Here is a 14,254-nt window from a genome sequence, read left to right on the forward strand (position 1 = left end):
GTCATAATGAATGTGACTAATAATTAGCTAGCAAATGTTCACATGTAAGACTAAATTTAAATCAGTCAAGAAACAGGCATTCTTCTCCATCAGAATAAATCATAAATGTTTGGCAGTAGTGCTATTTGTCATAAGAAAAAAATTGGATTTGGATTTGGGAAATGTATCAGGCTTAAGATATTATGTTGGTTGGGTAGAAAGGTACTTATGAAATAGTCCTTTAATAGGGGAAAGGGTTCAGAGATAAGCTTATCCTAAAAGTACCATATGTTGTACAATTTCTAGAGTAATACGAGGGTATGAGTGCCATAGTTATCTGACACAACATTCCACCTAAAAGATTATTTCTCTATTCTACATGGGATGAAAAAGCCTATGTTTAAGCTTAAGAAAAAAAGAGAAAGGAAAATTTCTATGAAGCTTAGAATGGGATTACTAAAATTAAAAACTTTAATTTTCAGATGTCTACATTATCTCTTTAAATTTCCAGTGAATAATCATGTCTTAAAAAAATTCCAAGTTACTGACCTACAGATACTTATCACAATCATTCTTGAAGTTGAAAAATGGTTTCAAAAACACTTCTTGCTTTGATCTAAATATTTAGAAACTGTTGTCTTTTGTCCCATATACAAAATAGCTCAAATGAAGGAAAGACAGATGTGCTTTAGCCAACAACTATATACTCCACAAACCCAATTTAAGAGAAAATATTTTGATGAAAACTTATGTTGACTTATGTTATTTTACTCTATAAACACATACAACCCCCTCTACATGCACATGCATGCATGCGTGCATACACACACCCTACAAGAATTTCATAAAAACATTCCTTCATGCAATTATTCATCCAACAAAAATTATAGCCAAGTACAGTCTGTGCATTGCGTGATTAATCAGTGAAAAAAAAAAGTCAAAACTGCTGACCCTTTCAGAACTTTTACTAGGAGATAAAAGATCAAGGAAAATATAATAGATATGTAAATTACATAGTATTATATATTAGAATGTGACTAGTTTTTTGGAGATCAGGAGCATGGCAAGGGAGAGGAGGCTGAGATCTCAAACAGGGTAGAGTAGAGGCTCACGGAAAAGTGACATTTGAGCAACGGCTTGAAGGAGGTGAAAGATTACATCTCATAAGAGTGTTTCAGTCAGTGCAAAGGTTCTGAGGCAGATGGTGTCTTCTGTGTTTGAGAAAAAGCACGAGAGCCAGGGTGGCAGAAAATAGAAAAAGATGAAGTCAGAGAAGGCGGGTGGTAGAGAGAACAGATTGTGCACGGCCTCATGAGCCAGGGTAAAAACTCTGATTTTTACTTTGGAAAAAATGAGGAACCACTGAAAGGTTCTGAGAAGAGACATGATCTGGTTTTTGTTTGATAGATCACTTAGGCTAATGAGAATAGACTAGAGGCATGCAAGGATGGAAGCACGCAGAAATCATTCATATAAAGAATAAAGATGTGGTGGACCAGGGTAGAAACACAACAGAGGTCAGAAGAACGTGTCAGATGCTAGATATATTTAAAGGTAGTAAGATTTGTTCACAAATGTGAGGCAGAAGAGAAGTCAAGGATAAGTCTAATGTTTCTGGACCGAGAAAATGGAAGGACAGATTTGCCATTAATAAAGAAAGAAAACATGGAGGGTAGAGCAGGTTTTACTATCTTCTGTCTGAGGAGGGTAAGAAATTCAATTTGGACATATTATGTCTGATGTGTTAAGTGGTGCTGTTGAGTAGGCAGTTGGATATACAAGTTGTAAGGTAAGGGGAGAATTATAGCTGGAAAAAGGGAGGAGTGAGCACACACATTATATGTAAAACCACGAGACTCGGTAAGATCACTAAGACATGTTTCAGTAGAGAATTCTAGGAAAGAAACAAATCCCGTTTTTGAAGTATAATATAATTTTTTGAAAACATTTTACATGTCTTCAAAATTAACTTTACTTAAATATCACAAATAAAATTAAACTTACCCCTAAATTATAAGACAGAAGAATTTCTAATAAGGTATTTTCTCCAATTTTTGTATACTAGTCTACTAACCTGCCTGAATCTTTATTATAATAGGATTTGTGCCATAGGTGTTAAATTTATTGTGTCTAGTTAAATAAATCAAACAAGTGAAGAACAACAAAAAATCTTTTTAAAAAGAGTTCTTCTGAAAATTTTTCAGGTTAAAATTTTATTGTATATATTTCAATGATCTAGAAACAAGGTATAAGTCAATCACTTTGAATTTATTACTGAGAACAGATAAATGGTTTCCTACTGTTATGATTCTATTAATACAAATACACTATTCTTGAAATAACATAACTCTAAAAAAGATAAAAGTGCTACTGGCATTAGAAATAACAATAAAGAACATGCACAGATAACAGGTAAGGTAATAATGGCATTTAGAAAGCATTAACAGGGACACCTGAGCGGCTCAGTGGGTTAAGCTTGCCTTCGGCTCGGGTAGTGATCTCAGGGTCCTGGGATCGAGTCTCACATCAGATTCTCTGCTCAGCAGGGAGCCTGCTCCCCCCCCCTTCTCTGCCTGCCTCTCTGCCTACTTGTGATCTCTCTCTCTCTGTCAAATAAATAAATAAAATCTTTAAAAAAATAAATATTTAGAAAGCATTAACAAGGGGAACACATTCTTTTTTTCAGGGAGGGGAGATGGATTCTTTGAATGAAATTTAGTGATACCGTGTCTCAACACCTTTTAAAAATGTAGTTAAGAAAGTTCATCTCCTAAAACAGGCAACTCCATCAAGGCTGTTTATCTAATGCATAGAAACAAACACAGAAGAGTCAAAAAAAATTTTAAAACACACAGGAATAAGTTCTAAATGAAAAAGATAAAATCTCAAAAAAAAAAAAAAGACCTCAATGAAACAGAAATAAGTGTGTTCAAATAGCAGTCATAATGATGTTAACCAAGGTCAGCAAAACAATGCATGAATAAAGTGAGAGTTTCAACAAACAGAAACTATAAGAAAGTAGCAAGTAGAATTTGTGGAGCTGAAGAGTAAAATAATTGACTGAAAAATCTAATAGATGGGTTCTACAGCAGACTGGATGAAGCAGAAGAATATATCAGTGAACTCAAAGGCAGGGCAGATTTCACTCAATCAGAGCAGCGAAAAGTAAAAGAATGAAGATGGCTGAAGGGACTGAAAGGACATTACAAATCTTGGACCATTACAAGGGTCCCAGAAAGAGAAGAGTGAGAAAGGGGCAGAAAACTTATCTGAAAAAACATTGACTGAAAAATTCCCTAACCTGGGGAAGGAAGTAGACCTCAAGATCCAGACTTCCAAATACAAGGAACCCAGTGAGACCCAATGGAATATTATTCAGCAATAGAAAAGAAGGAAATCTTACAACATGCAACAGTGTGGATGGACCCTGAGGGCATTATGCTAAGTGAGACAGAGAAAGGCAAATACCATGTGATCTCACTTACCTGTGAAATCAAAACAAACAAACAAACAAACAAATAAAAAACCCTCAGAAATAACAGAGAATAGATTAATGGTTTCCAGAGGTGGGTGGGTTGGGGGAAGGATGGATGGGTGAAGGAGGTCAAAAGGTATATGAACTTCCAGTTATAAAATAAGCCTTGGGGATGTACTATCAGGCATGGTGTCTACAGTTAATACTGTATCATATATCTGAGAGTTGCTGAAATAATAGATCTTGAAAGTTCTCATCACACACACACACACCCCCTGTAACTATATGGTAATGGGTATAAACTAGACTTATTGTGATCACTTCACAATATATAAAATATCAAATCATTAGACTGTATACCAGAAACTAATATAATGTTATAATCAATTGTATATCAATAAAAAATAAGTTCACAGGTGAAAGAAAAATGTATACAGTTAATACATTAATACAGCACAAGATTTGTAGTCAGACAAAACTAGGTTCTGGGCCCACAGCTTACATGTTGTGCAACTATGGGTATGTTATTCAACCTTTGAGGGTTCCAAATTCATCAGAAAGAATTTACAACCTTGTAAGGCATTGTGAAAATTATGCAGTGTGTATGCAGACATTTGTAGTATCTGCCTGTTCACAAACCCCATGTGTCAAAAGCATCATATCATAAGAATTCTGCACCTCTTGGGGCGCTGCTTGCTGGACTGGGCTGAGTGAACACTTAACCAAACCTCAGGAACTGGTACCCAGAGTCTATGAATCTCTCTGTGTGTGACTGGAAATAAACTATAGAACTTAGGGGCTGTAGGGCAGCTCTATTCTGTCATGTGAGCTAAAGAATAAAGGAAGTGAGTCTGCAGAGAAAAGAATGAAACACACTGCATGAGAGAAGCAACAAAGTCTCTTCTTTCTTGAAGCTAGGTTTTATTCCTACAATGGTTCCACAGTATCTCTGCAACCTCATAACACAGTAGATTCTACTATTTTTGCTTAAGCTAAATTGAATTGGTTCTGTTGCATATAACCAAAAAGCCTAAATGACTTTCACCTGGTACAAAATATTTATGCAACACTAATTCTTTTCATCTTATACTAAATATTAAAAAGAACCCATTTCTTAAATCATCCTGATGTACACTTTAAATATCTTATAATTTTGTCAACTATACTTAAATAAAACTAGAAAAAATAATGAAAGCCCATTCCAAATTCAGCATTGTGGGCAAAGGTTTTCGGTCTCTTTTGTTCACTAGATATCCCCAGAAAGAGTGCCTGGCCCATGGTAGAAACTCAGTTAACAGTTAATGAATGAAAAAGCATGAAAAAGTAATTAACACCTAATTTAGTTTTTAAGTAAAAGGCTATGTTCATTCATTCAAAACCAGTTATTGAACATCTTTTATATACAAAGCACTGTGCTAAGTGTTGAACTGGATAAGGATTGTTCAAGGAGCCTAGTGCACCTATTACAAGACTCTTAAGTAAATGCATCAGGAAACAAAACCAGGCATTTTATTTAATCTCAAGGAGCTAATAATTCTACCATATTGTAGAGTGTAATGTACTAAAAAATTTCACTTTGGAGACAAAATTTCCAAATTCTATTTCTAGGCAACTGAATGCCAAGTGCTTTCCACAAGACTAGCTTTCTGACATGCTCCAGTTTAAGGATCTTTCATTCCAGGAGAAGACACTGAAAACAAACTTTCCCCTAAGGCTTACACAAGGACGTGATCAGACTAACACTTCTCTGGTGCATTTTGCCTTTCTCTTGGGATTTTTCACTTTGAAGCAGTGAGGAGCAATACCAACAGCACAAACTCTGAGGTCAGACATGAATTAGAATCTGCGCTGAGACCTTAGGCACATCTTTTTCAATCCTGGCTGCTTCATATATAGAAAGACACTCTTTCTTACCTTGTAAGCTTACTATTGAGGTTTATTTTTTATTTTTTTTTTTAAAGATTTTATTTATTTATTTGACAGAGAGAAATCACAAGTAGGCAGAGAGGCAGGCAGAGAGAGAGGAGGAAGCAGGCTCCCTGCTGAGCAGAAAGCCCGATGTGGGGCTTGAACCCAGGACCTGGGATCATGACCTGAGCTGAAGGCAGCGGCTTAACCCACTGAGCCACCCAGGCGCCCCACTATTGAGGTTTAGAAATAGTAAGTATAATCAAAAAGCACAGCTCCTGTAATGTGTAATATCATTATCACCAGCATCATCACTGATGCCTCTGCACTTAACAGGGGCTCCATTTCTCACTTTAGCCTAAGTGTGGAGAAATATTAAATCCCTTTATTCCTTTCTGCATATTAATAAAAAGAAGAATTTTCAAAATGTTTGTAAAAACTAAGATTACAAAATAAGGAATATGCAAGCACCATAAAAATTGCTATTTTTTAGGTTTCTGTTTATAATAATCCAACTGTACAGCTCAAATTCCTCTACATTAACTATCACCTCACTACCTGATACAACTTTAAGAACAATCTACCTGAGAATTCTGTTTCCAGCTAGACAGCATGAGGAGCCTTTCAGATCCACTCCTCTGTGGAAATTTTATTATTTTTTTAGAAGTTTTTCTTTGTCAGAGAGAGAGAGAGAGAGCGCACAAGCAGGGGGTAGGGGCAGAGGGAGAGGGAGAAGCAGATGTCCTGCTGAGCAGGGAGCCCGAATGAGACTCAATCCCAGGACCCTGAGACCATGACTTGAGCCGAAGGCAGATGCTCAACCAACTGACACACTCAGGAGTCCCTTATTTATTATTTTATAAAGATTTTATTTATTTATTTGAGAGCGAGCGAGAGAGAGAGAGAAACATGGGCAGAAGGAAGGGGAAAAGGGAGAAGGAGAAGCAGACTCCCTGCTGAGCAGGGAGTCCAATGTGGGACTCAATCCCAAGATGTTGGGATCATGACCTGAACCGAAGGCAGACACTTAAGTGACTAAGCCACCCAGGTGGCCCCTCAGTGAAAATTTCAGAAGAGCACATTTAAAGTTTCTATAAATGGTCCCATGAGTAAACAGAAAATTAACAAACTTATATTCAAGAAAATCTATTGAAAGTTAAGAACAGCAAAATCTATAGTATTTGAAACAGAATTCAGGCCATCTTTATGCTTTCATAGCTCAGCAAGATGGAAATTCCACTCCAGACTGGGACAGCCAATAACAGTAACACAGGGCTCCCTGTCCTCCTAGCTCCGAGTTATAAAGCTACCTTCCCAGGAAGGACAGGATGTCAGCATTTCTTATCCTGCCCTCAGCTCCCTGCACTCAGGCTAAGTTCCAGACAAGTACAGCCAAAAGATGGGGGAACCCCCCCTCTTCTGCCTAAGCTCCCTACTGAGATGGAGACCTTACTTCAGGTACAGCACCACAAAGAATACTGTAAACCTGACTGCCCTTGCCTTGGCTTCTGTGGCAGGGGTTCCACACTGGCAGAAGCAAGCTAAGATCTAGAGCTACTGCCACTGAATTTTATCTTATGGCGAGTCACTAAGAAGTCTGAGGGGCTGCAGGGTATTGTTCCCATCAGCACTGGCCTGGCTCAAAGATTTTTCCCAGGGAGAACCAAGTCATAGAACAGAGAGCTCTAAATGTCTCTCTAAAGGACCTGAATTCATTTGCAACAGACTGTGAAGTTCAAGCCTTAGGGGCAATAGCAAAAGCTGTAGAGGTCTATCAGAATACCAACAACATTTTCTACAGAGCTGGAACAAACAATACTAAAATTTGTATGGAACCAGCCAGAGGAATGTTGAAAAAGAAGTCATTTCTCTAAAGAAGACATACAAATGGACAACAGACACATGAAAAAAATGCTCAGTATCACCTGGCATCAGGGAAATACAGATCAAAACCTAAATGAGATAACACCTCACACTAGTCAGAATGGCTAAAATTAATGAGTCAGGAAGAAGACAGATCTTGGTGAGGATGTGGAGAAAGGGGAACCCTCTTAACGCTGTTGGTAGGAATGCAAACTGGTGCAGCCACTCTGGAAAACAGTATGGTGGTTCCTCAGAAAGTTAAAAATAGAATTTCCCTCAAACCCAGTAATCACACTCCTAGGTATTTACCCAAAGGATACAAACATAGTGATTTGAAGGGGCACCTGCACCCCAGTGTTTGTAGCAGCAATGTCCACAACAGCCCAACTATGGAAAGAGCCCAGATGTCCATCGACAGATGATTGAATAAAGAAGATGTGGTGTATATATACCATGGAATACTACTCAGCCATCAAAAAGGACAAAATCTTGCCATTTGCAATGACATGGATGGAACTAGAGGGTATTATGCTAAGCAAAATAAGTCAGTCAGAGAAAGACAAATACCAATGATTTCACTCATCTGTCAGATTTAAGAAACAAAACAGATGAACACAGGGGAAGGCAAGAAAAAATAAAATAAGGAAACAGAGAGGGGGGCAAAACATAAGAGACTCTTAACTCTAGGAAACAAACTGAGGGTTGCTGGAGGGGAGGTGGGTGGGGGGATGGGGTAATTGGGTGATGGGCATTAAGGAGGGCACTTGAAGTAATGAGCACTGGGTGTTGTATGCAACTGGTGAACCATTAAATGGTACCTCTGAAACTAATAACATAGTATATGTTAATTAAATTGAATTTAAATAAACAATTAAGCAAATTTATACTTTATAAAAAACAAAGAATGAAATAGTAGAAGTTGTGGCAAAAAGCAGTTGGGAAGAAACTGTTAGATTCATTGAAGGTATAGGCCAGACTACTGGCTGGCTAGATTCCTAGAGAGAAAAAAATGAGACACCTGGGAAAAGCACTCTTGGGAACAGAAAAAAATCTCAAACATTAACCTAAGGAGTTTTTCCTTCAGAGGAACCAGGACACATCGGTCTGTGAAGCAATTTATACCACAGGGCGTCACTGAAAACAAGAGAATAATCAGCTGACAATTAATGGAGCTTAACTGCTGGTGTGGTCAGAGAAAGAGTTACAGAAGATTACATATTAAATTTATATGAGATATCTAGAATAGGCAAATCTATAGAGACAGGAAGTAGATGAGTGATTGCTTATGGATAGGGAGAGAATAGGGTTCAAGGGAATGCTATAGCTAAAAGGTAATGGGTTTATGAGGTGATAAAAAGGTTCCAGAATTGACTGTGGTCTTAGTTTCATATAACGTAGTATATTAAAAATTACTGAATTGTACACTTCAAATGGGTGAATCGCAGGGTATGGGAATTATATCTCAATAGAGCTGTTATTTAAAAATCAACACAATGTAAAACAGATTAAATGTGTCAAGAACACATCCAGGTTTCTCAGAACTACCTCCTCCTCTTTTTCTCTTAAATTTGTCTTCCCAGTCAATTCCCACTTTCAGTGAATGAGCCCCCTAAGGACCATGATGGCACTTCCTAATGGCTCCAGAATGGGGATACTGCCAGGCTAAGAAGAATGGCCTGGAGAACGTGTTAATAATGTGTATTTCAAGCTTCATGCCAGAGATACTGAGTTGTCAGGTTCATAATTGGGCCCAGAAACTTGTATTTTAAAAAGCATCACAAATACTTTGAATGTTCATACATGATTGGTGATCATTCACGGCAGATGACATGCTCCAGGACATTCTTCCTTGATGCAACTGAGCTGACTCCCTTTCCTACCTCTGAATTCCCCACCTCTGACACATAGAACTAACTTTTCAGAAGTTAAATCTATCTTTTATATACATTTTCCAATATTTTAATTAAGCAACTGTACTGTGCATATAACAGGATTACATGTACATTAAAGACTTCTTATAAATACAAACACTGGAGAGAAAGCTTATTTTTAAAAAAGTTATAGAAGACCTTTTTTTGGCTGTAGGTTTTTTCAAAAATTAGTATAAATTTCTGATAAGAATATTTTTAGTTTTTCATGCATTGTAAAACAACTTCACAAAGGTAAAACTTTTAAAAATTAAAAAACTAAGCAGAAAGAACTTCATGTCAGCACACATCACAAAACTAAGATAGCAAAAATTAGGAAATAAACATCACACAATAATAATATGAAAACATTAAATCACTTTATTTAGGGTAAAGCAAAGTTAAATTCTACTTATAAGACATTTTACTGACTTATGATTCATTTTCCCACTATTTCTACTAAGAAAACCTGCTGGATGAAGGCTTTAAAAGAGACTTGCTGAAAATTGAAATAAAATCTTTGGAGGCTATGAAAACATCTTCCCTTGAAGTGTTATAAATAGGACAGACTGTTACAGTTTTGAGATTGGAGGTTTCTAATCACGCTTTTAAAAGCGAACAGTCCTAATGACCTTTAAAGCATCATTGTGTATTTTATGACATAATGATCATTCATTGATTGCCGTCAACTTAGAAAGGCCATTTAAATGCAAAAGTTCTTTCAATGAGGAAACAATTTTAATATGCTAGGGAAAACAGAATGCACCTAATAAACTTTTTTACTTTGTATCTCTGCCAAAAGCTTATAATGATTACATACATTGATAACAGTTCACTGGAAACAGGATTATGTAACTACAACATGCTTTTAAGGAATAAATAGGAAGGAAGGCAATGCCCAATGAAGAACTCATTCACATTCTGACTGAAGCCATATTTATGGAAATGATGGGAAATGTTCTACTGCAAAACGTCTTTTTATACTGTATACTGACAGAAGAAAAACCTGTAGGAGAAGAAGCCAGTTTAGCTATACTAGTTTCATAAATGTAAACAAAGGCATTATTTCTAAAGGATCAATGAATAAACAAGTTATTCATGCCAGTTAACAATATCCTCTTGTCAGCTGAACAAAACAGTAACTAAATCTGTATTTTTATAGCACTGAACTCAATTTCAATATCAGTGTATGCTTTTACATGAAGTACTATTTTTCTATATTCAACAACAAATACAACATAACTAGTAGAAGACCCTCCTCCAATTTCCAGAGTTGTAAATCAATAAATCTGCCCCTGACCTAAATCAGGTCTATATTTATTGACTTCTGGTACAAGGGTGGTAAATCACAATTGTATTTTAAATATAGCACTTTCACGCTGGAACAATGCCTTATTTTTATCTCCTATAAACTGGACATAAAATGAACATGGCAAGGGATTTTATTTTTTCCTTATGTCACAAAATTTAAACTGTAACAATAACCTGCTTATAGCCAAGGCAATGCAATACTCCAAAAGTCAAGCAAATGAACTCTGAACAAATGTGGTCTTCTCAGTAATTGAAGGGACATAAAGAAGCAGTGAAAATCTTAGTAATATTATGATTGTTTTGGCTACTAAACCTTCTAAAATGGAACAACTTCCTGGCACTGTGGAGGAACAAAGAATATGTAAACTGTAACAGCAGTGAAATTTTACAGTAAGTTTTATACTGATTTTATACTGACAGCTAACATGTGTATCTCATGTTAGAAAATGGCTGGGAAGCTCTGTGTTATCACTCATCATAAGGTATTTTGTGTTGTTTTGGCTATAGAAAGGAGTCTGAAGAAAATAAAAACAGAGCTATAGCACATAGCAAGGACATCATAATCTACAGAGAAGTAAGGCTGGCCATCCCTTATGTAAGCAGATGGGGGGAAAAAACTAGGCAGCTTTAAATAATTAGTAATTGAAGGCAACTGCTCTCTTATGTGTATCAACTTGATAATAAGCCCATTAACTGTAGTACAAAACAAGAATACTTTTTCAACCCAAAGTGTTCTCTTTAGGATTCTCCTCCCTGTGGTTCCCAATGCTAGGGAAATAATTAGTATCCATTTTTTAAAAATAGGCAATATTTTCAGATGTTTACAGATTACACATCTCCCCCCCCCCATTTTATTTTATTTTACTTTATTTTTCCAGCATTCATTGTTTATGTTTATTTTTATTTTATTTATTTATTTATTTATTTATTTATTTATTATTATTTATTTTATTTATTGTTTATGTTTATTTTATTATGTTTATGTTTATTTTTCCAGCATTCATTGTTTATGCACCACACATACAACCAAATAAAAAACCTAGCTTTTTTAACTATGAAGGGCCAAAATTAAAAAGTTTTAACAAGGAACATTAGGCAAAAAATTTTCTTACCATTTTAAGCATACCTGTCTCCATCTATAATTTCTATTCAATAGTATCTTGATAAATATAGCTAATTTGGCCAGTTATCAGCATTTGCTATCTGCTCTGTTAGCAAACCATATATTAGATGTATGGCCTAGACAGATGGCCACAATGACTTAAATACCCATTGCTTCAAAACACAAGATAATAGAATTAATGAGTTTAATTTGAAATTTTTAATTTGAAATGTTCACACAAACATTTTCAAATCAAAGAATAGAATGGCATATAAATTACATATTCTTCTACATATTTATATATGGTCATGACATATTCAAGTGTGACTAAAAGACATGGCTTTTGTGTAAGAATAAATTGTATTAAGATGCCACCATAAATAAGAAAAAGGCACATTTCAATTGATACAAATATATCCTGATAATCTATAAGGTGAGAGACAGTATGTGATAAACTAATAAAACCTTACAAGTCTTGTCCACCACAATTTCAGTGCCAAAGGACAAGGCTGACTGTCCTTAATTTGGATCGAGATAACTTTATTTGAATGATTTCTTGGAAAATGTTACCAAGTAAAACATAAATTCCTTTTCTTATGGTCTATAGTAAGTTAGTTAATAATGGCTGAGGGAACTTAATCATTTTGTGATTCAAATGGCTAGTAAAACAACTGAAATTATGTCCATAGGAATACAGATTAAAGAGTATAACCTCCATGAACCAATACAGTAGGGCCACACACCACTTGTAGAACTGGCCTGGTATTTGATTAAAATGATACATCATTTAATATGGCCAAAAGACAATCAAAACAGATGGTCTATTATTCTGACATTTAAACCATTTATCGTTTTTATGTTTTACTTCCTAAAAATGGAAGGTATTTTAGGAGGTATAAAAATAAGAAAATTATTCAGCAAAAATGCCCAATGGTTTTCCATCATACACAGAATAAAATACAAAGACATCTACCCCTATGTGATCTAGCCCCAGGCTACTTTACACCATCACCTTTCACCACTCTACCTTACCATCATGCACTTCAGACTAGCAGCCTTCTTGCTGGACTTGGAGTACACCAGGCACCTTCAGGGCAATGGTGGCTCTCTCTGCCTGGAATGCACTTTCCCTGGGTTTTATTCATCATTCAGATCTCTTTTCAAATATTACTTCCTCAGGAAAAACTTCATGACCGCTGTATTTAATGAAGCACCGTCTGTCTGTCATCGTACTGTACTTTTTAATTGTACATATCACTCCTTGACATGGTATTTTCATTTTGTCCATCTCATCCCACAGAATGGCTAAAGACTTGCTTTGCTTACTGATAAATCCCCAGTGCCAAAAACAGTGCCTGGCACACACGCAGGTACTCATTAATAAATGGGAAATTAATAAAAAATCAAAATACATTTAATCCACAGGTTTTGGTTGTGGATTATGAATCAGACACTCTTAAGCTCTAGATAAGCATATGATCTACCACAGACTCTCCTCCTAAGAACCTAAGCAGGAGCTCAAAACACAAATACAAAACAACGTGTTATACTTGGAGAATAAACAAAGAATAAAGTAGAGAATCACTAGGAGGAAGAGATGTGTTGGCCAGTCACAATAGACTAAAAACAGTCCATTGTCTTTAATAAGTAGATCAATGCTGATCTTAACCAAATGTGTCCCAGCAGTAGACTACACCAAGTTAAAAACAAGCAAGGTACAGAAAAGAGAAGAACAATCTTCCAAGATTTTTTGAATAATTAATTTACCAAATAGCAGTTTAATTCTAAAGTACAAGATTAATATTAAAGAATTTGCAACTTCAAGTGCTATTAATCTTTTCATATAAATATATATATGCTTTAGTATTTTGGGGTTATACAGACATTAAGAGTAAATCAGCATACAGCTAAATTAAAACATGCACAAAACATCCCTTACCTGAATTTCTAAAATCATTCTTTCAATCTCATCTTGTTGGCTGTCTATTATCTAAAACACAGGAAATATATCAGGGTGAATCAAAATTTTTGCCATTGCTTTTCAAAAGTACCAATATTTTAAGAAAACAAAAGCAGACCAAATTAGCAAGACAGGAAACAACATGTGTTGGAGGGGATGTGTAGAAAGGGGAACCCTTTTACACTGTTGGTGGGAATGCAAGTTGGTGCAGCCTCTTTGGAGAACAGTGTGGAGATTCCTCAAGAAATTAAAAATAGAACTTCCCTATGACCCTGCAATTGCACTACTGGATATTTACCCCAAAGATACAGATGTAGTGAAAAGAAGGGCCATCTGTACCCCAATGTTTATAGCAGCAATGGCCACGGTTGCTAAACTGTGGAAAGAACCAAGATGCCCTTCAACGGACGAATGGATAAGGAAGATGTGGTCCATATACACTATGGAGTATTATGCCTCCATCAGAAAGGATGAATACCCAACTTTTGTAGCAACATGGACGGGACTGGAAGAGATTATGCTGAGTGAAATAAGTCAAGCAGAGAAAGTCAATTATCGAATGGTTTCACTTATTTGTGGAGCATAACAAATAGCATGGAGGACATGGGGAGTTAGGAGAAGGGAGTTGGGGGAAATTGGAAGGGGAGGTGAACAATGAGAGACTATGGACTCTGAAAAACAATCTGAAGGGTTTGAAGAGGTGGGGGGTGGGAGGTTGGGGGAACCAGGTGGTGGGTATTAGAGAGGGC

The 14,254-nt window shown here is 36.1% G+C and overlaps 1 protein-coding gene across 2 annotated transcripts in view; it reads right to left on the reverse strand.

Moving 5' to 3' along the window:
* LOC111147536 (centrosomal protein 85 like) overlaps positions 1 to 14,254 on the reverse strand; it is a 168,769-nt gene that overhangs the window by 13,588 nt on the left and 140,927 nt on the right. For both annotated transcript variants that reach the window (XM_022503618.1, XM_022503616.1), the window contains exon 10: positions 13,485 to 13,535. In XM_022503618.1, coding sequence (XP_022359326.1) covers positions 13,485 to 13,535 — 51 coding nt within the window. The remainder of the gene's footprint in view (positions 1 to 13,484; positions 13,536 to 14,254) is intronic.

This window comes from Enhydra lutris, unplaced genomic scaffold (genome assembly GCF_002288905.1).
Source record: "Enhydra lutris kenyoni isolate GAN:26980312 unplaced genomic scaffold, ASM228890v2 scaffoldscaffold17, whole genome shotgun sequence".
In the NCBI taxonomy this organism is placed as follows: Eukaryota; Metazoa; Chordata; class Mammalia; order Carnivora; family Mustelidae; genus Enhydra; species Enhydra lutris.